Source organism: Mus caroli, chromosome 2, assembly GCF_900094665.2.
Source record: "Mus caroli chromosome 2, CAROLI_EIJ_v1.1, whole genome shotgun sequence".
In the NCBI taxonomy this organism is placed as follows: Eukaryota; Metazoa; Chordata; class Mammalia; order Rodentia; family Muridae; genus Mus; species Mus caroli.
Window position 1 is genome coordinate 139,208,624 of NC_034571.1, and position 23,616 is coordinate 139,232,239.

A 23,616-nucleotide genomic window follows, 5' to 3' on the forward strand; every position below is an offset into this window, starting at 1 on the left:
ATAAGAATGTAGTTTTTAACTAGAAAGTAGATTTGTCATTAGATATCAAAATGTAGCAAAATAAAAGTTGTGGGACTGTATTTACAAATGGATATTTCTCATGAAGACTTAAGTAAAACTTGAGTGAACTTTTTAGTTATTGTAGCTTAAGGAGTGTTTCTCTTTAATTAGACTTGATAATTGGACTTAATAACTCTTTCATTGATAGTTTGGTGCTGTATCCTTGGTAGTGGTAGTTAGACCTTGTGAACGAGTCACTCTATTCTTTTCCATCCTTTGTGGTAGGTTAGTCAGTAGTACTGTGGCTTTAGTGTTCAGCACATCTTCGTTAGTGATTGTTCCATCTACTAATACACATTGAGGAAATTGTTTTTTCCTCTTTGTTCTGATAGAAACTAGGGAGGTGAACTAAACGTATGAACCCTTTTTTAATAGGTTATATTATCTGATGCTAGTGCACCTGGTGAAGGAGAACACAAAATCATGGATTACATTAGAAGACAAAGAGGTAAAATTCAAAAGAATTTGATTATAATGAATATAACCCAGGTCAGGGGTGTAGCTTGGTGATAGAAGATTTACCTAGTACATGCAAATATACTAGGTTTTTATCCCAGCACTGACTGAAAACAAACAAAAAGGCGTTAGCTAGAAAATACTTGGCAAGTTGTGGTTCTTCTGTTGTTTGTTGTATGTTTCTATAAATACTTGTTTCTTTTTTTAGCCCAGCCTAACCATGACCCAAATACTCATCATTGTTTGTGTGGAGCTGATGGTAAGTTTCTTCTTGATTGAAGAATTGATTGTTCTTGGTTTAAACCAGAGTATGTTAGTAGGTTGTTGTGTGGTGGGTATTTCAGGGTTGGTTGACAATTCTCAGATGTCTTACTTAAGTTTAGAAGGAATGACTGTTGACTCATTGTTAGACTGTGGTTGGTTAACCTGTGATGAATTTTATTTATTTTATTTATTTATTTTTTTAAGCTTTAGATGTTTTGTCATTGAGTTTACAGTGGACAGTTTCCCACATAATCCCTAGTGGTTTATTATTGTAGGTCCATGTCTCTGAATGACTTTATAGACTGAAAACTACTACTGGATGGCTTTTTGATTTTGCTGCTGTGCTCTGTGTTCAGTGGGACTTTTTTTGTGTCACTGTTTAGTAGTACTTTGATTATGGTACAGGATCCATCCAAAGTACCATTCATTTGTTGCTTTCTTATTGATAGCTGATCTCATTATGCTTGGTCTTGCTACACATGAACCAAACTTCACCATAATCAGAGAAGAATTCAAACCAAATAAACCTAAACCATGTGCTCTTTGTAATCAGTTTGGACACGAGGTCAAGGATTGTGAAGGTCTGCCAAGAGAAAAGAAGGGAAAGGTAAGAGCTTTAAGATAGATATTACCCTATTTGAAAAATCTGTTATCATGGGAAAATATGCACACTGCCACAAAGTATACCATTTCAACCATTTTAAAATGTGCCATTAACCACCAGGTTTATTCAAACTACCTCATAAAGATATTTCACAGAAATGTAGTTTTTGAAATAATGTGAAGTAAGGCTGTATTCACAAGCTTATACACACGTAATCCCTTCTACATTACATTTTTCTAATATAATTTATGTCTCCATGACGGTAAGTTCCCATAGATAACAATGTCTATTGAATGTGAATTGTTTATGGAAGATATTTGGAATGATTACTATTTCCTTTGAAGGAACTACAAACATCATGATACTTCACCGTTTTCTGTTTTTGTGGGCTTACTTAGTTGGTTGAAGACCCTTCTACATGTGTTTCTACTTGAAAAATTTGGTGCTTGGGGAAACTGAAAAAACAGTTAAATATAGTATACTATGTGAATTTGGACAGACAGCAGAATAAGTGAGGTATACATGGATCTGGGTAATACACATCCGAATACTGATATTGGAGAGACAGCCTTTCATGGTAACCTGTGAGTTAGAAGGTTTTTTATTTTTCTTGAAAAGGTTTTAATTTAAGTGTGTGTGTGTGTGTGTGTGTGTGTGTGTGTGTGTGTGTGTGTGTGAGAGAGAGAGAGAGAGAGAGAGAGAGAGAGACAGACAGAGAGAGAGAGACGGACACAGAGACAGAGACAGAGAGGAGACAGAGACACATGTTTTGAGCTTCTTGACGTGGGTGCTGGAAACTGAACTTGGTTTCATTGAAAGAACATCAACTGCTCTTAACCACTGTGCCATCTCCCCGGCTCCTTTTATATTTTCTAAAAGGTGTTTAAAAGTATTCTAGAACATGAAAGAATATTCATCTGTATGTGTCTCTCCAAACATAACATATTCACTGCTGGCCCTTCATACCAAATAATTGCTCACTTCTGATCTAGATGTGATTATTTTAAAATGGTTTGGTGAACTTTTAAATTTTTAGTACTTAAATATTAAATGGGTCTTAAATTTGAAAACCTCTTTTAAGATTTGCATGGCTGGAAACCTACAGGATTAGATTGGACACAGTCTCCACTGTCTTTCTTACAGCATGATGAACTTGCAGATAGTCTTCCTTGTGCAGAAGGGGAATTCATCTTCCTTCGGCTGAATGTCCTTCGAGAGGTATGTTTTGATGGTTATTAGAACTGGCATTCATAAAACATGTTCTTTCCATTGCTTTGATGTTAGCCTTCTTTTCTTGTAGTATCTGGAAAGAGAACTCACCATGGCCAGCTTACCATTCCCATTTGATGTGGAGAGGAGCATTGATGACTGGGTGTTCATGTGCTTCTTTGTGGGGAATGACTTCCTTCCTCACTTGCCGTCACTAGAGATTAGGTATGTGAATCTGTGAGCTGTGCCAGTGGTTGTCTCAGCCTTCCTGACTTTACAGAGCCCGTTGGTTTTAATGAATAATGTTTGTCTCCTGGTGGCAGGGAAGGTGCAATTGATCGTTTGGTTAACATATACAAAAACGTGGTACACAAAACTGGGGTAAGTTTATTCTTGAATAATTTAAAAACATAAGTATTTGGTTTTCTAAGAAGATGATTTTACATGTATTTTATCACTTACAGGGATACCTTACAGAGAGTGGTTATGTCAATCTGCAAAGAGTACAGATGATCATGTTAGCAGTTGGTGAAGTTGAGGATAGCATTTTTAAAAAGAGAAAAGATGATGAGGTAAATACATTGTAGTAGCTGAAATTGCTCCTGTCTTTCGTAGACTGTGATGTACTTTTTACCCATCTGAGAGTGTCATAATACCACTGTAGTGTGTTGTCACTGATATACTGTCAAGCTTTGTACTTGGTTATTCTATAAAGACTGTGTTTGCTGGCTGGAACTGTGTATTGTACATTATTTGAGTTGTGTTGCAGGCTTTCTTTTCCTAATCTTATTTAGGGTATAAACCCAAAAACTTGAAGCCTAAGTTGGCAAGCTATCATGTTTTTATAAGAAGTATTTATACTCAGGGTTAAGTCTTAGGAGTTTGTATTTTAGAAGTCCAGGTGTAGGGTCTGAGTTGGATGGCATAAGCTAGGGTTGAATGGCAGAAAAATGGAGGCTCTGTGGAGGGTGATGGCTCTTAGGTAAGTGAAAACATAAAGGAAGAAACTAAAGTAACAAAGCACTTGGAAATTGCTCATGGAGGATCCACAAGTGCTTGTGGAGGAGTCCATCTTCTATTTTGGGCAATTCAGAGTTTGTTGATTTCTGTATAGGAAATTGGGGTGAGGGACAGATACAAAGTGTTCATTTTAGAGATGAGTATGAGGGGACTACAGGATGTCCTACATGGGGCAAGTCTTGAAAACAGTTTTAGAACTTTGGTCGATGGAAGGAAGTACTTGAAGCCATGAGTGGGAATGTGAGATTCTGTGGGCTTGTGTGGAATGAAAGTGCCTCTACAAGAACCCTGGGAACATTGACCATTAGTAAGAATAAGGAATCAGTCAGCTATAGAGAGGCAGAAGGCGATCCCTAAATAGAAAAGAAGCTATAGTTTAGAGTGATGTAGTCATGCTACTTACCTAGTGCTTGACCAGAGGTGCAAAACCTCAGGAAGCTGATAGGCGGGAAGGGCAGCAACCTAGAGGCAGAGGGATTGAAGATTGATTGTAGGGGTAGCAGAGAAGACCAGAATGGGGGCAATGAGCTGATAGTAGCTTCTTAAAGAGAAACTTTTGTAAGCTGATTTTTTATAAAAAAAAGACAAATGGCTATATTGAACAAATAGCAAGTAATAATTACATTGTTTCTGTGTTTTTCAACTTTGTGGACCACAATTATGCTCTCTTAGTTTTAGGACTTTGGACCTATGAGTTGGCTAAGTAAGCATCTTTTCCAATTGTCTTCAGTATTTAATCAAGTTTTCTAGTATCTACTGGAACAACTGTTTTGGAGTTGGTTGTTTGGGGTGTGTGTGGAGTGTGTGTGGGGGTGTGGGAGGTTGTGGGGTGTGTTTGACTATATCTTCAGGATTATATCTTTCACTTTTTTACTGTTGATACTTAACAAAAAATAACATATACTATGTTATAGCTTGGTATAAAAAAACCATGGAAAAGCAGTCTTTATGTGTGCTACAGCAAATGCTGTACCATTAAATGTTAGTGCTAACTTAGCATTAAATTAGCATTAAGTTTAGTGTTTTAGATGTAGTGTGATTTCTTGCTGACCTAGCTGAGAATGTGTCCCTGAAGTCAGTCATATTGTCTTTTCTCAAGGCTGCACAACAGAAGAAACATCAGAATTTCAGTATGAAACTTCTAGAAAGTATGTTTGTGGCTTTTGGTAAATTCATGAAGGTGTTCATAGCACATAAAAATTAAAGACCAATACTGTTCACACCAGCAGTGTGTTGTTTTGTTTATGTGTGACCACCAGCCTTTAGAGCCATATATTCATTGGGCAGCAGAATGGAAGGCTTCAGAAAAGGATGTGTAGGTACTTACTAAAATTGAACACTTAAGCCTAAATTGTGGTGCTATGTAATTCATGAGCTTTGACAATCTTTACTATGATCAGCCTAGCTATGTATCAGTGTTTCGATTGCCAGTGATAAGGCAGCAGACAAAAACTAGACAAAAATTCTGCCTTCTGAGAGCCTTCATTCTTTAGGGGAAGATCGACAACAAACATAGTAGCCAGCTCAGCCTTATAATGTGGTGGACTTTTAAATGCCATTAAGATAAAAACTAGTTGAGAGTATCTGGCAAACTGGTAATGGCAATATTGTAGTTTTAAAAAACACAGCAAGGAGCCTTACCAACAGATGAGTGAAGACACGAATAGTGTGAGGGTGTATGCCGCGCAGATGTTTAAAGAAAGCACTTAGAGCCCAGAGACTAGCTCTGGACAAGTGCTGCCTTGTATGTACTCTGAGTAGCAAGGGGCAAGCAGTATGTGGCAGTAAATAGGAGAGGAGCCAAGACAGGTGAGAGTATTGGTGTGAAGTTCTAAAAAGTGATAGAGGACCAATCTAGGCTATTTTAAATACTTAGCTTTGTTATATATCAAAGGGAGGTTCTAGATAGAAAACTGATCCGATCTGATTTTTCTCCTTACTTTGCTATGGAGATTGTATTTCATCAGATGAGGCAAGCACTTGTTTTTTGAAAGCAGTGCCAATGGGGCTGGCCAGTGGGCCAAATGTAGGTTGTAAGAGAGAAATGAGGTGTCAAGAATGACCACAGGATATTTCCAAGCAGTTAGAAAGTGGAGCAGCTCCTCTAAGGTTAGGGTGCCGGAATGGCTTAGAAGTGGAGATGAGAATTCCGTTTTGGACTTGTTTAGTACCCAGAGGGAGATTTTGAAGGGGAAGAGATCCTGGTTAGCATATGGATAGTGTTTAAAGCCAAGACAGCAGGTGCTCATTTCCATGGGAAGAGAGTGGAAAGAGGTGCAAGTACTGAGCCCCAGGGAGCAATAACATTGAGCAAAGGCAGGAAGTGAGCCCAGAGGAAAGCCTGGTAAAGACTGTGTGTGATTCAAGGAAGTTCTGAAAAAGACTAAGATATCACAGTCTACAGCTGGCTTAGAGACTTTGAAGAGAGGGAGGAGAAAAGCTTGATTAGAGCCCTTAGTGAGGGATCCAGCTAGATAGCTCATTGGTTAGAGGCACTTGCTGCCAAGCCTCATGCCCTTCATATTTCTGGACCCCTTGTGGTAGGAGAGAACAGACTCCTAGAACTTGTTCTCTGACCTGCCTGGAGCGTGCACACAAACACTCATGCACACTGTTCTCTCTGGGTTGGATTTCCAGAACCACAGAAATAAAAGAGGAAGAAATTACCAGTTCCCACACTGGTAATCTGGAGGTTTCATGTACTCATCCTGGAGTATATTTTGTTAAAAGCCCTCTCCTGAGCTGAGTGTGGTGGTGCACACCTTTAATCCCAGCAGAGGCAAGTAGATATCTGGGTTCCAGGACAGCTTGGGCTTCACAAGGAAACTATCTTAAAAACCAACCACAACAAAACCCACCTCGTGGCGGAAAACACCAATTTCAGGTCTCTTTAAAGTTTTGTATTGCACTTGACAGGATACACTTAGAAGAGACACAAGTACATCTGCCTGGGGTAGCCTCCAGTACTTGTACCTGCTGGCTTTTTTTCTGTTTTAGGGCACAGCAGCAGCCACGAGCATTTTACTATTGTTTCACTTTGCTGAGTATGGGTTTGTAAACCTGTGGAATAGACCATGGTTAATTGGAAGCAATATCAGCCCAATTCCAGAGAATCGAAATCATGGCTGTTCTTTGAGAAGAGAGAAAAAGAACCCTACCCTGTATATTAACTTGGCCCAGAATCAACAATAGATCTGAATTCCCTTTTTTCTATTGATAGCTTTAGATGAAAGGGGTTAGTCTTTGTGGAATTCCACTTCTTGCTTGCTTGCCATTCATGCTGGAATTAGGAGTGATTGATTAGCCTTTAGTAATGTAGCAGAGTGTATTTATTCAATTGCCTTGTAGAGGTTTTTTTTTTTTTTTTTTTTTTTTTTTTTTTTTTTTTTCGAGACAGGGTTTCTCTGTGTAGCCCTGGCTGTTCTGGAACTCACTCTGTAGACCAGGCTGGCCTCGAACTCAGAAATCTGCCTGCCTCTGCCTCCCAAGTGCTGAGATTAAAGGTGTGCACCACCACTGTAGAGGTTTTAAATGGCAGTTATATTTAGCAACTTAGGATTCGTTGTTTTCTTAACTTGTATTTTTTCCATATTGCATCCAAGATAAACCTAAGATCTTTGTCATAGCTCTTATATTTTCCTGAACATGTATTTTTAAGATCCTAAAACTTTAAGAATAGTTTATTTGTATCTGAATTCAGTTTTTCTGCTCATCTAGAGTTCTCATAAACAGGGATATATATATATATATAGTGTGTGTGCGTATGTATGTGTGATGCTCAGTATTGTCATATACCCAGATAAACGGTCTTTCGAATCACTCCTGCTAATGTTTAACTCTGATATTTTTGTGTAATTATTTGACAGAATATGTGGATTTTATACTTTTAGGACAGTTTTAGAAGACGACAGAAAGAAAAAAGAAAGAGGATGAAGGTGAGTTTTTAACTTTAATCATATGAGATTAGTCATAGCTTAACTTTTTTGAAGGATGTTATTCAGTGCAGTAACTATTCCTTGTTCAGTCAAGAAATCTGTATCCAAGTAGCTGTCATGGAGCTGGCAAAAGAATACTGGTGTCCTGGCAGTGGTGACACATGCCTTTAATCCAAGCACTCTGGAGTCAGCGGCAGGCAGATTTCTGAGTTTGAGGTTAGCCTGGTCTACAGAGTGAGTTCCAGGACAACCAGGGATATACAGAGAAACCCTGTCTTCAAAAACAAAAACAAAAACAAAACAAAACAAAAAAAAACGAGAGAAAAGAATATTGGTATCTCTGTCTCTCTGTTTTTCTGTCTCTGTGTGTGCCCCTCTCCCCTCCTGTGTGTGTGTGTGTGTTTTGATAGGAAGTATGTGTATCTGTCTATCTAGCCCAAGCTGATCTTGAGTTCTCAATCCTTCTGCCTTGGTCTCTCAAGTACAAAGACTAGTATGTGTCATCATTTTCTTTAAAAATATGGTTCATTTTTAAAGAAGTCCTTCCTATGCTTTGGAGTCAGGATTCTACCTAATAGAAAGTAGGCAGCAAGTGACACTTTGCTGTTAGAATTATTTGTAAATATTAGGTAGTTTTTGTAGTAAGAAGTTGGCCCTTTGTCTCTTGGAAGTTACTCTACACTCACTTTCTCTTTCATCTTTGTCAAATTAATTCTCTTAGAATGTGACCTAAGCTTCGTTTCTCACCTCTGAAATCTCTTCAGACTCCTCAATCCCTCCAGAATTCAATTCTACTTTGGTTTTGGTCTAACTGTCCAGCTTATCTCCTGCTGTCTTCCAAATTCACCTATGTGTGTGTTCCCTTCATTTGTACATCCACGTGCATATCTGCCTTTGCTACTCTCTCCAGTCACACACAGGGCCTCCCTGGTTGGCTTTGCTCCTAGTGTTGATCAGTCCTTTCTCTTAGTTTGCTGCTGTTTCTCTGTCTGTGATATTGATTCTATACTTAGTTGCATAATACTTTATAGTCACTTCCTTCCCCCCCCCCCCCCCCTTACCAGATGGAGTTTGAAACTTGTTACCTTCATTATGTTTTATAAGAACTGAGCGGTATCTGGAAACTGAAAGGGAGGAGTGTTGAGATGCTTACCATTGCGTTTGGCTCCAAGAGGACTGTCATAGTTAGAGTTACTATTACTGTGATGAAACACCGTGACCAAAAGCAATTCAGGGAGGAAAGGTTTATTTCACTCACAGTTCCATATAACAGTTCATCATCAAAAACAGTGAGGGCAGGAACTTGGAGGTGAAGCTGATGCAGAGGCCATGGAGGGGCGCTGCTTACTGGCTTGGTTCTCCTGGCTTGCACAGCTTTCTTTCTTCCAGAACCCAAGACCACCAGCCCAGGGATAGCACCACCCACAATGTACAGGGCCCTCCACTATCAATGACTAATTAAGAAAATGCCTTACAGGCTTGTCTACAGCTGGGTCCTCTTCAGGAGCATCTTAATTGAGATTCTCTCTTTTCAGATGATGCTAGCTTGTGTGTCAAGTTGACATAAAACTACACAAACATATTATTATGGGTACTTTAGGGCAGAGTTATTAAGTATTACAGACTGTTGCTTAGAAGATGTAAGTAACCCTGTGATGTTAATGAACATCCATGTAATTTTCAACTACTAGTAAAGACCTCAGTAAAATAAGGACTATTCCATTGTTTTCTTTGCTTCCTGTCACTGACTGTGTTATAATTTAATTTTCCTTCTATTTACGTTAGAGAGATCAACCAGCTTTTACTCCTAGTGGAATATTAACACCTCATGCCTTGGGTTCAAGAAATTCACCAGGTTGTCAAGTAGCCAGTAATCCAAGACAAGCAGCCTATGAAATGAGGATGCAGAGAAACTCTGTAAGTGGCTTACTACTTCTGTGTGATGTTGAGTGATGAACATTGTATCCTCCTCAGGTTTTGTTTTACGGGTTTTCCCAACATCTTTTAACTTTATTAAATCTACCTTTTTCAAGACGAAAATCACTAAATGAAGTGGAAAAAAATGTATATGAGTTAGTCAGTACATTACAAGCTAGTTTAAACAGATAGCCACGTGACTGTGGTGTTCCTATAATACAAATGGTCTATAGCTGCTCTTCTCTGTCCTGAAGCACTGAGTAGTGGATGGTGCTAGAGATATGACTGGGACACCCAAATGTTTCAAGGCTGAGACTAGAGAGGACAGTGACTTAGACAGTTGATACAAAGGTCACCCAAATAGATACATAAGGCTTGGGTATACATTCTTCTGATCAAAACTGGCATGCATATTTGAAAGTGCTTTTAAGTTCTAAGTATAGCTGAACTTTACTTGGTATGTAGGTTTTTGTTCTAATATCATTAAAGCCTTGAGAGCCTTATGAGCTCTCAATTTTAAAGTAGTTCAATTTACATGAAATAACTAATCTGCTGTGATTAACAGAAAGAAAACTTAACTATGAAAATATTTTCTGTTATGACAGTTTTGGTCATATATGGTAACTATAATTAGAAAAATTTTTTAATTTTTTAAAAATTAAGTACTAAAATATTTATGATCCTATTGTATTCTTCGAATTTGGTGCAAGGGAAAACTAATAACCTAAAGTATTATCCAAGTTTTTACAATACTAATAAAAATTTCCACTTTTCTATTTTATATGCTGTATTAAAAAATACATGTAAAATGATTTAGCAGTTTTCAGATGGAATCTCATTAAATTGCTTCTTTCCTGGGTAGTTGAGTATGGCTGACCACTTCATATTTGATTGTATTCTCATGAGTTTTGTGTGTGTGCGATTGTTATTTATTATAGGTAATATATACCATATTGATCATTTTTTTTCCTTCAGAGGTTTTGGGTTATTTTGTTTTTTGTTGTTTTTAGAACTTTACTGTTTGATAGTAGAGAATGGTTATAAATTCATGATACCAGAAAACTACCAAAGGAAAATAAGATTTAAGTTGAATAACTTTTTTTATGTCTGTTAAGCTATGTTTCTTTTGATACAAGTTTTATCCTAATTCTTTGGTTGTTAATTTTCTTGGGAAGAGGACTGATGTGGGATAAGACCAGTCTGTTCTTTCTAGATGTGTTTGCTCTATCTGTTTAATAGCTTTAAAAGCTGTTACCATGAAACTTGGTAAGTGGTAGGTGTTTGATTATGCCTTCTTACATAAAATGAATAATGAAATCTTTCTGTAATATCATAATTGTCTGCAGAGTCCTTCAATATCTCCTAATACAAGTTTTGCATCTGATGGCTCCCCATCTCCACTAGGAGGAATTAAGAGAAAAGCAGAAGACAGTGACAGTGAGCCAGAGCCAGAGGATAACGTCAGGTAAAGCCTTTTTTTGGGGTAGCACTTGGTTAGCGGATTGCTGAAAGAGATGTGGTCTAATTAATGCTATTTAGCTTACAGTGGCAATGCCTTCAGATTCTTGCCTATGATCTTTTTATCCAGCAGTAATTAATGTGGAGAGTTAGAATAGTCACTAATTCCAGGGAGATGTGTAAGCTATTGCTGTTAAACCCAAGTATCTAGATTAGTATGCAGGCAAGCTTACTGTCTCCAAGCCACTTTCCCTCAGAGACCAAGCACTAGATTGAGGAGGCACGAATGTTTAGCTCTGATGATATGATCTGAATGTTACTGTTTACAGATTAAATTTTCAGGTTGCTTAACCTAGAAAGTTCAGATACATTTGGACAGTAATATAGTTTGTGTTGCCTTGAAATGGTTCCTCCTTAAAAATGAAATGTGCAGAAATCATTTTAAGAGATAAATATGTATTTTTTAAAAAGAACTACGCAATTGCACATGTGCAATTTTGTTGCATGGCAGAGGAGTTTCCTTTAACTGCATATTTAAATTTTGTAGTGGGAAACGTTGATTCTGTAATTGGTTTAGAAACTGGACTTAGAATTATTACTTTAAAAGATTATTAGCCTCTCTTACGCCTAGGTCCAGATTACCCTGAGCTTTCTGTACAAAAGAACACAATTTTAAAAATTGTAGCTCACAAAGAATTTAGGAAAATAGTGTGTTTCAAAGTTCATCAAGGCATACTTCTTGTACAGGAGATAAAATGTGAGGTTTTTATTTATGATTAAAAACTTCATGTATAGGTCATATGTGGCTTTTCTAATATCCTTTAATATCCGATTAGTGAGTAACCATGAGATAAACATTTATTTAATCTTGCTATAGTTTTTGCCATCTCTGTCACTCTTGGTTTTCATCCTAAAAATTTCAATTTTCTTCATTTTTTTTTCCCCCTTAATGTGTTTTAGCCTGGATGTATGTATGTGTACCACATGTGTGCCTGGTACCTGGAGAGGCCAGAAAGGGTTGTCAGGTCCCCTGAAATTGGAGTTACAGGTGATTGTTGGGTGCTGGGATATGAATCTGGGTCTTCTGGAAGAGCAGAAAGTGCCCTTAAACTCTGAGCTGCCTCTCGGTGGCCCTTCCCTCTTTTTAAAGCAAGATCTTATTGTCTAACTTTGGTTTGCATGGAGCTTGCTTTGTAGACCAGGTTGGTCTTGAACTGCCAGAGATCTGCCTGCTTCTTCTGCTTCTGAATTCTGGGATTAAAGGCATGTGATATCTTACCTAACTAGATTGTATTTTGCTTATCATGTAGCCATCATGACAAACACTGGTTTAATATGTAACTTGATTTATTCAGTAATTTATGGCTTACTACTGGTGCTTGGGATAATTAAGGTAGAACTGTTCTTCTATTAAGAACTGACTGTTTCATTTATATTTTTATGTAAAACAGTAGAGTTAGAGTATAGGCCATATCTTGTAGTTCTGTGACTCCTTTGGTGTTGGTAGGTGTTCGGAGAGGATAGTGTGTTCTCTACTGTTACTTTGTTAAAGTTTAAGACTTGGGCAAAAGGCGTTAATGGAGAATGACTCAATGCTCTTGGCCAGTTTTGATTTCCAAAAAGTGTTCTTTAGTTTTTTCTTGTTCTTTGGATAAAGTGTCTAAATCTTTTAGAATATAAAAATATAAAACAAAATCCATTGGGTAACAATCTATGGGCTGGAGAGATAGATGAGAGGTTGAGAGCATGAGCTGCTCCCGAAGAGGACCTGGGTTTGAATCCCAGTACTTGCATGGCAGCTAGCAGCCAGTCTGTAACCCCAATTCCAGGAGATTCAGTGCCTGTGGGCATGAGACATGCATGTGGTTTTTAGTCATACACTTAGGTACATAAACATAAAAGGTGATTGTGTATTTTCATTGTTAACAATAAGTGACTGCTTATAGGTTATACCAGGATATAAGTGAGGAGATAAGAAGAGAGACAATGCAGAAATAAATCTGTCTCCTAGTAAAACTTTAGAACTCTTAGTTGAAAGAGGAATAAGACAAACAAGGATAGAGAGAAAAATTATGTATACAATCTTTGCCTACTCCATAGATTATTTTATGCCTTATTAACATTTAAAATAACCACCACTTTAAAAATGACTTAACTCATACCTTTAATATATTAATAAGGACTTTGAAATACAAAATGTATTCAATATTTTAATCTTAGAACATAGTTTTAGAGTTATTGCACAATTAAAGCAAATATGGAACGCAGTATTAAAATTGGCACAGACAAGAATCATGCATTTGCTCAATGGATGATTGTCCTTTTTTAAATGTATTTTCATAATGTACTCATCAGAGTCGGTATTTGGGTTTCTGATGTTAATTATCTTTAAGTTGGTAATGCTGAAAATGGAGTGCCTAGAAAGCTAATGAACCTGTTAGCTTTTTGTTCAGCTTCTTCACTATCCCTTAGATATTAAACATAAATTGATTTAGTTTGGGAATCAGTAGACAATCTTTAGTCAGAGATGTATTAATTACATATAATGTTACTTTACCTGGTTTAGGTTATGGGAAGCTGGTTGGAAGCAACGATACTACAAGAACAAATTTGATGTCGATGCAGCTGATGAGAAATTCCGACGTAAGGTTGTTCAGTCCTACGTTGAAGGATTGTGTTGGGTTCTTCGATATTATTACCAGGTATCAAAAGAAGTTTTCCTCCTAAGTTTTTGGCTGATCATTTTAGAAAACAAGTAATTTCTATAATTGTACCTAATATTGAATATCCTTAGATAAAACCTACACTTGCAGTTTTAAACTTTCTACTAAAAATTATTACCATGAATAATATTTGTAAAGACTTGGAAGTTCCTTAAGAATTAGTCTATCAGTAAAACCTGGTTCTGTTGTGTTAAAGGATTTAAGGATTACAATGTTTGAGTTGGTCATTAATATTATTAAAGTTTAAGTGGGTTTTGGTTTGTGTGTTTGTTGTTTAAAGAGTTTAAAACCAATAGGGCATTTGACAGTCAGTAAGAAACTAAAGAAAGGATGCAGTATGTTGCGTACCAATAAAAATTTGAAAGGAATTTGATTGTAACAATTCTCTTATATTACTATGATTTTACATGAGATGAATTGGGTCAGTGTGTCCAGTGCACTGAGTAGTGGTGGAAAGATCTTCCTTCTTGTTTTACAGCACACTAAAAAGGCTTCTCTTTTTCCATGAGCACAACTTGCTTTTGTTTTGATTTTAGTGTATTTATAGTCAAGAGAAAGTTGCCACATGGAAGTATAATAGTACATTTTGGTTGTTTGATTCTCAGCTACTGTTGATGTTTGAAACTACTACTACTACCTGTTCAGTAAATATCAGGTTAAAACCTGTGTTTGGTTTTGTTTGATGACAGAAGCTCTGAGATTGGAAAGAAATGTCATCAAATATATTTTAAGGATAAATATCTTAGTGAATTTGTATTTGTAAATACAAAGTTTGATATTAATTACTGATTATTCAAGAAAGTTTACAATATTTTTTAAATAAAGGAACCACTGATATGAACCAGACAGTTAAACAGTATTTTGAACTCAGAAAAATTAATGAGTGGAGTATATGCCAGAAATCATGTTTTACAAATAAGATATTATAGACTGATAGTCATAATCTATTTTTTTTTACCATGTTCATCATTAAGATGTATTTTGCTTTTAATTGTCATTAATGATTTTAGGGCTGTGCTTCCTGGAAGTGGTATTATCCATTCCATTATGCACCGTTTGCCTCAGACTTTGAAGGTATTGCAGACATGTCCTCTGAATTTGAAAAGGGCACAAAACCGGTAAGCTTCAAGTCGATGAGGAGTAGGAATTTGAATTTCATAATAATTGGGAGTCTTTAACCTTTTCCTCTCTTGCAGTTTAAGCCACTGGAACAACTAATGGGGGTTTTCCCAGCTGCAAGTGGTAACTTTCTACCTCCAACATGGCGGAAGCTCATGAGTGACCCTGTAAGTCTTAGTGTTTTCAAGTGTGTTAGGCAAAGTTGACTTTGCATGTTATAGTTTTAAAAAGCTGAAATATGCAAAGAATGTGTTCTTTGCTTTTCACTGCATAATGTGGTATTCTGTACTTTCTTTGCCTCTGAGTTTCCTACCCAGTAAATAAAACTGATTTGTTTTCAATCTACATGTTATTATTTTGAGACAGGGAATTACTATGTAGTCCTGGAACTCCCCCTGTTCAAGGCTGGCCTTGAACTCACAGAGATCAACCTCTGACTCCCCAGTACTAGAATTAAAGTTGTGAGTTAATCACACCCAGCATAATGATTTTTATTTCTTTCAACCCTATAAGAACTTTAAACATTCTGTCTGACTTACCTAAAATTAACTCTAAGCTTGTTCTTTTGTGCTGGTTACATAGTGAGACCCAGCCAGGAGGTAGGAAATGTTGAGTAACTAAACCTTTCACTGCCTGCCTGTATTCCATAACTATCAGTTCTAAAACTCTTTTCTTTGTTTAAAGTTATTTCATGTTTTTTGAGACAAGGTATGTAGCTTTTGATTTTGATTCTTTTACTTTCTTCCTGAAACAGGATTCCAGTATAATTGACTTCTACCCTGAAGATTTTGCTATTGATTTGAATGGGAAGAAATATGCATGGCAAGGTAAAATTTAGATATCATTCCTTTTTGTTTGTTTTGATGTTTGTTTGTTTGTTTGTTTGGATTGGGGGTTTCTCTGTGTACCCCTGGCTGTCCTAGAACTAGTTCTTTGGACCAGGCCGGCTTCAAACTCAGAGATCTGCCTACCTCTATCTTCTGAGTTCTGGAACTAAAGGTGTGCACCACCATCACCTTGTTTGTTTAAAGTTTTTAACGAAGTTGATCAATCATGACTTACAGGATAAAAGAACTCTGGAAACCATACTTTCATAATTACATGTGAAAAGTAGATATAAATATTCAATCATAATCATCAGTGATCAATAGTAATTCTAATAGTAAAATATGGTAAACGGTAACTTCTGAAATAGGTTAAAATAGTGTTCTTTGTGAGTTTTTCTCCAATCAGTAACCCATTGCCACCTTTCAAAACTGCTAAGAAAGAAACACAGTCATTCTGTTTGGGGTTATGGAAACTTGTGAAATATATAGTAGAAACTTAGCAGTTGACATTTTATGTTTCGCCCGTTCTTTACATTCCTTATGTGAATAGATTATGTGGAAAAGCAATTTAAAAATTCACACTAAACTTAAGATGTTAATCACTACTCAACGAAAGTTGGTCATTGAGTATAACACACAGTAAAAAACACTTGCTCATCAAATTCTCCTCTGACACTTTCTTGTGCTGTATCCTTTTTTTGGATACTAAGCTCAGGATTGTGAGGCAGAGGGGGCATATCATCAATTTACAGATTGAAGGGCTAAGAAGTAGCTCAGTGGGAGATTATTTACCTGGCATGCACAAGTGCCTTTGATCCCCCAAAACCTCACAAAACTCATCACCCCCACCCCTGGTCCCTGCAAAATCAAAAACAACAAAAAACATACTGTAATTGGGGGTTAGCTTTTGGTTTAAATAGTAGTGATAATTTCTTATTACTTTAATATAATGTTACTGAAGAATGTGTCCAATATATTGGGGCTATTTAACATGTGCTTTGGTCACATGTAAATGGATTAGCGTCTCCAAAGGCTTTTGAAGGAACTTTGTAGAGGATGATTTAATTAAAGAGAAGCAGTGAGGAAATGGAGGGCTAATTAAAATAAGTTAATTAATAAGTAAATCTATTTGTGTTTATTAAGTACATAATTCATTGCTTGCTTAGGTTTACAAATAAACAAGTAAATATTTAAATATATAAACATACAGATTGCTTGCCAATTTATGTTGTCATAGTTATTATAGTATTTATATCAATGACAATAAATCTTGTCAATATAGTAATTTTAGGAAGAAGATAAAATAATGCCCAGTGGTTTGAATTTCCTCATATCCTTGCTAATATTTTTCTCCTGGATTTTTTTGTTGTAGTTGTTTTGGTTTTTTGAGCTACCCTAACCACTATGAAATGGTAACTCACAATAGCTTTAATTTACATTTCCCCACTGGTAATGAGAGTGAACATGTTTTCATGTGGCTTTGGGGTACTTAGATCTTTAAAGAAAGAAATCCTAGTCAAATCCTTTAGGTTGTGTCGGGTTTTAGTTGTTGCATTAAAAATTTATAGCCTTTAAGCATTTGATGATGATTTTTGTGTATTTCCTTCAGTTCTGTGGTTTTCTTTTCCCTTGTTCTGGTGTCCATTAATGTCAGAAACGGTTACACTTTGGTGCTCTGCTTTATCTGTTTTGCTTGTCTTTGTGTAGCCAGGAAATCATTTGCCAAGTCTAGTATTGTGAACCTTTGCATATTTTCTAGAACTTTTTATAATTTTAGCTTTTATATTTTAGTTTTCAGTCCTATTTTGACTTAATATTTGTATATGGTATAAGATAGGGATCCAGTCTCATTCATTCATAATGTGGCTAACTATTTTTCTATGAACCAGCTGTTAAAAAGGCTTTTTTCTATTGAATAGTCTTGTTACTCTTTGTTGCAAATCATGTGGTTATTTTTGTGGCTACTAATCTAGTCTTTATGTCTGATTTTATCCCAGTACCATACTGTTTTAATGATTTACATATTTTATGAAGTCAGAAACTTTATTCTTGCTCAGTAGGGAATTGGGATTTGTTGTAGTAAATATTATTTTGGTGGGTTTTTTTTTCCTCTGCACTTAGACCATATAGTTCCCAAATAAAAGACAGTCAGTCATCTTAGAGTTATATAAGCCTTAAAACACTAGAGCTGGGCAGATGTCAACCATTTATGCCATTTTCTCTACTTCCCTGTCAAAATCCCTGAGATATTATTTAACATGTTTCACCTGGGCTGCCCCTACTCCAACAGGCGGGCCTTTCATAGTCATGTACTCACAATCTCCACGGTGCCTTCTTCCTCTCCTTCCTAGTGGTCCCTGCCTGAGATCCCACGCCCTGCCCCTTCTCTTCTGCCTAGCTCAGGTGGTAGACATCTTTATTGACCAGTCAGGGATGACTTGAGGGCACGTTTGTACCACAAAAGCTGGTATATGTGAGGATCTCCTCATTCTGGAGGCTCTCCTTGTTGGGGAGGGGGGCAACCAGATCTTGGGGTACAGAATTTAGCATTTGAATACAAGCAGCAACAGACCAATCCCCTACAAGGATTTTTCTAGGGTATTTTGGATCTGTATTAATTAGTTAACACTGTGACAAAATCCTTGACACAAGCAGCCTAAGAAAGGAAGGTTGTGTTGTGGCTCATGCCTCCAGGGACTGAGCCTAGCCAGGGGAGGGTGTGGGAAACCAGGGGGAAACCAGCTATCTGGTTACTGTCATTGAAGTCAGAAAGCAGAAGATGAATGCCAGCTCCTCTTCTTGTTACTGGGGACTCCTGCCAGTAAGAGAGTTCTTCCCACATTCAAGGGGATTCTTCCCTCCTCAGTGGAAACACTTTTATGTATACACTCAAAGGGGTGTCTCCAGGAGGCCCCAAAGCCAGTCAGGTTGATGGTAAAGATTAACCATCGCAGGGTCTCTTAGAAAGTTTATGTTCTAGGATGGCTTAAACGTCAGTTTCTTACTTTTTATTTTATATTTTATGTATCAAATTACATTAATATTTTCACTTATACTCCACCCATAGTCCAAAAATGTCAAATTTAGTACTATTAAGAAACATAGTTTTAAACATAACTTTAAAACTTAGTGGAAGCAATGTTAATATATTAGTTGGTAAAGCGTTTACCTGGGTTGATTATACCTTAAAATGATAGGAAGAGAAATGTAGTTGTTTAAAAAAACAAACATTTTTGACTGTGTATACTTTGAAAACATATACTTAAATAATTTAATAGCAATTTTATGATTTTATACAATTTGTTACATGTTATAGTTTTGATTTCTTTATGTTTTATATATGAACAGACAGCTTAGGTAATTTTATCAAATTTAATGATGACAAAACCAAGATCTAAACCGAGGGAGTCTGATTCTCGATGAGCTCTCTTGAAGTGACTGTCATCAGACAGTACCCAGTGCCTGAGCTGGTTTGGGATGAATGAGAGGATCAGATGAGGATGTGCATGGACCACAGTGGTCAAGGATGGGGCCTCTGTCCTTCCTGTGCTTACTACCAGCACATTGCTGGTAATCATTTCTTCCTGCCCCAGGCCACGAAGGTGATTTGTTCTTTGGTGATTTTATTACTGTCAGAGGCACTGCAAGCTGTTTCCTGATTAGATTCAGCTTCTGGAATTAATATTGTAGGAAGTTTTGTTATAGGAAAGCCCTACAGAGCTTTCTTTAAATCCTAAGTCAAATGGGTAGAAAATAAAAGATAAATAATGATTTGGGTATTTGTTGGTATATTTCTCTCAAGTGTATGACTCAATAAAATTTGAACAACTCCTTTCCCTGTGTTTGCTAATAATTGAATTAGCCTTGTCTAGATTACAGGTGATGATAATTTTGAGATCATTTCTTTTAGGCTCTGCAAAATTTATACCAGAACTTAGATTCTTTCATAGCAGTAAAATCAAATGCTTCTTTACTGAGAAAATAATAGTAACTAAGTTAGTAATGTCTGCTTTGGAAACCTTTTCCTTTCTTAAATTTTCAAATACAGTAGTTTGGAGTAGTCCTTTTTTTTTTAAAAGAATTGTTTAGTTCTATTTCACATTTGTTGTTACTTATTTTTAAGTTTTATTTACCCCAAATACTATGTTTTTCTGAATTCCAGAAGAACAAAGATGTGGTCCAGTAACATTTTTTAGTACTATATAATAGACACTAGATTAATGTCTCTGAAAATGGTAACTGTAGGCTCAAGTGAAATAATGCCTTTAATTCAGCACACTCGGGGTGCCGTTTCCAGCCCCGACAGGAACAGTCTGTTCTGTTCCCAACTAGTAGTAAGTTATTTAGACCAAGCTCTAAAGAATGTTTGCATGCAAATTAATCAGATTAATTATAAACAGAGTGTTGTAGAAGCTTGGAAATTAAACGGACCTTTCCTGTAGTCTGGAAATAGAACTGGATATGTGAGGTAAATGACATCATTTTACAAAGAATCAGGAAGGCCTAAGGACAAGCTCAAGGAAGACGAGCTAGTAGTTGGCCTGAGGGCATTCATTAGTAAGGTGATAGATAGCACTGTAAGTGTGCAGAGTATGGGGACATTTTTGCCATTACTACCACATATGAAAATATTTACATTTGAGTTTTGGATACATGACAGAGTTCAGTTCCAAGTGTCTTTGTGTCAATAGAGATACTTTGCTAGAATGTTTATTTGAAACAATGAACTGAAATCAGGTGATTGTAATGGTCAAATGGTTGTTTTCTCCAGGTGTTGCTCTATTGCCATTTGTGGATGAGCGAAGGCTGCGAGCGGCTCTAGAAGAGGTGTACCCAGACCTCACTCCAGAAGAGAGTAAGAGTCACACGCCCACTTGATCAATGTGGAGTCTGTGCAGCACAAACTTCATTTCTGTATAGAAGTAGACTTTTTTTCATTTGGAAAGTTTCTCATATAGGAGGCATAAATTATTGATTTACCTTTTATAATAGGCAGTAACTTTCCTTCTTAACCTATTACCTGTAAATTGAGTACTAAATAATTATCATTTTTAATTCAAAAGTATTTACTAAAGTTGTTAAAGATTAAAAGTTCATCTGGGCTTTGATGGCATAATTCTGTTATTCCAGCACTGAGGGGAGCTAAAGCAAGAGGATTGTTGAAAGTTAAAGTTCAGCTTGGGCTACAGGATGAGACCCTCAAAAAAAACTTATAGTTCATGAATATCTCTTGAGGTATTCTAGGAACAAGCAGGTATCATATCTAACGATATACATTTTAAGCCAAAACTAGTGGAAACATGAAAGTGCTCACTTTGTACTGATTAAAGAACAATCATCAAGAGGATGCTCATATTCTAAACCTCAACATAAGTGCATCCAGTTTGATCCAATGAGTACTGCTAGAGATAAGGTCACAGATTAGCCCCAGCAATCCTGACATAAAAATATCTGAATTAAATCACATTCTGGATCAGATGTATTGAGCAGATAATTCAGAGGACATTCATCCCATTCAGACTATAGAATACACTTATTTCTTAGCAGACCATGGAACTATCTTTAAAATAGATGATATATTAGGATACAAACCAAGTCTTAACAAATAAGGGGAGATAGAAATAATTACTTGTATTTTGTTCGATCTTGCAGTAATAAGACTATAAATCAACAGTAAGAGAAACCATAGAGCATCCACAAACTTGGAGATTAAACAAGACACTACAGAACAATGACTGGTCCTTGAAGAAACTAAAAAGGAAATAAACATTCCTAGGTTAATTAAAAAAAGACTCCCCTTTGACTTTTTGATTCTTAATGACATACACACACACACTACTGCCTCTTAGGAAGGCGTTCCCCATTCTCTCCATCTGCTTTCTTCCAATTATCATTCAGAGGATTAACTCTTCTTGAAAGAGTTGAGTAGAACAAGCATTTACTCCTAGAGGGCTAACTTGAAATGTTATTCTGCATAAAAAGTAGTATCTTATAATTATGGCAGAGTATTTAGATCGTGGAAATTGTCATGCTGAACTCAGTTTTGAAAATTTTATAAAGTATAAATATAACGGATTTAAGAAACTGTTGATTCATTTTTTGTTTGTGTTTCCTTAGAGAATGTTTATGTCTTAAGCAATAAGTCAGCTACTTTATAACTAAGAAAGTCTTGTCCTTTATCATGCAATGCGCCCATGTATGTCTCAGCAATGACCTCTTTCTTGGGTTTACTCATTGTCGAAACTCATTTCAGAATAGTGTTTCTTCCATAGAGCCACGCAGCATGCATTTAAGTTTGTTACTTAGAAAGTGCTTTTCTTCAGTGTTGTGCTGCATTAGTCTTAGGGTATAGATGCTTGCTTTTGTTATAGCTTTATAAAGATAAGTTTTATTAGATGTACTTGCTTGACTGCTCTTATGCTTTTTATTTAGATAGGAGAAATAGTCTTGGAGGTGATGTTTTGTTTGTGGGAAAACTTCATCCACTACGCGACTTCATTTTAGAGCTGTATCAGACGGGTTCCACCGAGGTATGGTAGTAGTTTGTTTACTAATTAAGAATACACAAGTTACAGGTTGTGTGTTAACTTTTTTAAGTACAAAATTTTGTAACACTGAGTATATTTATGATATTGTACAGCTAGCAGCACTGTCCATCTATAGAACGTTTTCTTTTACTCACACAGAAATTGTACCATTAGACAGTTAGTAAACCGCATCTCCCCATTCTGTGATCCCACAGAGTCAAGTATTTATCTTTCTCCATGAGTTTTCTTATTTCTGATACCTCATGTAACAGGACTCCAATGGTATGAATCCTCAGTAGACTGCCTCATTTCACTTAATGTGTTAAAGTTTATCTATCCACATTGTAGGCAAGACTGAAGTGTCATTTCTTAATAATGACTGATTAATTTTCAGTAAGAAGCAAAGGCCACACTTTATCAGTTCACTTGCTGATATATCTTCACCTTAGTTTGGCTCTTTTGAATTATAATCCTCCTAACTTAAGCAAACTTAAGAGAAGGCACACAAATCTCTATTGCGTCCTTGTGGTCCATTCTTTCAGTTATAGTATAAAAATGTGTTTTTTTTTTTCCCCCCACAGCCAATTGATGTGCCACCTGAATTGTGTCACGGGATTCAAGGGACGTTTTCTTTGGATGAAGAAGCCATTCTTCCAGACCAGTAAGGACCCACTTGAATTTGAGTGAGACAACTAGAACAAAGCTTAGTTAGCGTTTCCTTTTTGTTTGCTACCTTATTTTCTAGTAATACTTATTACTGTGAAAGTTATACTTACAACAAATTCTGCTGAACTTAAAATAAGGACATGGTTTCCAAGGCCAGCTGTAGCATCTAGCAGCTTTGCTGCCTTCTATGTATGGGGCTTCCTGGGTTCCTGAAACTAAGGTACCTGCACAGTCAGAGCTGGCATCACTGCTACTCCTATTCCAATGTCACTTGCTTTTTCCATTCTTTTCTTGAATACACAGTGTTTTCAGAGGCAAGATGTGGATAAGAAAAAGAAAAGACAACTGAAATAAATAAGCCAGATATTTAGATTTTAAAAATGTAACAATGATACTTTTATTTCTTTTAGTTTGGCTTTGTAAAATAAAGTTGTTTAAAAGCCGAATATTACTTATGCTACTTTAGTATTTCGAAATTTTTTTGATTATAGTTTACATAAAAATACTTCAAAATCCTTCATAGTTTTTCCCTCTCATTGTGTGTGTGTGTGTGTGTACAAGTGTGTACATACATTCATTCCTGTGGGAACTAGATAGCTATATTGGATGACTTCCTCATTTACTCTTTACTGTTTTATTTCATTTTCTTTTTTGAGATATATTGTCTCTCTATGACCCTGGAGCTGTCATATTGGCTACACTGGCTGGCCAGCAAGTACCTGAGATACTTCTGTTTATACCTTTTCAGCCCTAGTATTATGAGGACAGATGGCTCTGTTCAGTTCTTACATGGTGCTTGGGATTAGAGCTCAGGTCTTCATATTGTATAGC

At 36.5% G+C, this 23,616-nt stretch overlaps 1 protein-coding gene across 2 annotated transcripts in view; it reads left to right on the forward strand.

The window, feature by feature from the left end:
* The window catches only part of Xrn2 (5'-3' exoribonuclease 2), a 64,725-nt gene that overhangs the window by 13,889 nt on the left and 27,220 nt on the right, over nt 1-23,616 (forward strand). Inside the window, exons 7-23 of one of the 2 annotated variants that reach the window (XM_021183010.2) lie at nt 436-508; nt 725-775; nt 1,230-1,387; nt 2,528-2,602; nt 2,685-2,818; nt 2,917-2,974; nt 3,058-3,165; nt 7,504-7,548; nt 9,334-9,465; nt 10,812-10,930; nt 13,490-13,625; nt 14,657-14,764; nt 14,843-14,932; nt 15,520-15,592; nt 20,364-20,447; nt 22,025-22,122; nt 22,701-22,780. In XM_021183010.2, coding sequence (XP_021038669.1) covers nt 436-508; nt 725-775; nt 1,230-1,387; nt 2,528-2,602; nt 2,685-2,818; nt 2,917-2,974; nt 3,058-3,165; nt 7,504-7,548; nt 9,334-9,465; nt 10,812-10,930; nt 13,490-13,625; nt 14,657-14,764; nt 14,843-14,932; nt 15,520-15,592; nt 20,364-20,447; nt 22,025-22,122; nt 22,701-22,780 — 1,622 coding nt within the window. Of the gene's footprint in view, nt 1-435; nt 509-724; nt 776-1,229; nt 1,388-2,527; nt 2,603-2,684; nt 2,819-2,916; nt 2,975-3,057; nt 3,166-7,503; nt 7,549-9,333; nt 9,466-10,811; nt 10,931-13,489; nt 13,626-14,656; nt 14,765-14,842; nt 14,933-15,519; nt 15,593-20,363; nt 20,448-22,024; nt 22,123-22,700; nt 22,781-23,616 lie in introns of those variants that run through there. The other variant, XM_029470951.1, reaches the window with a different exon arrangement.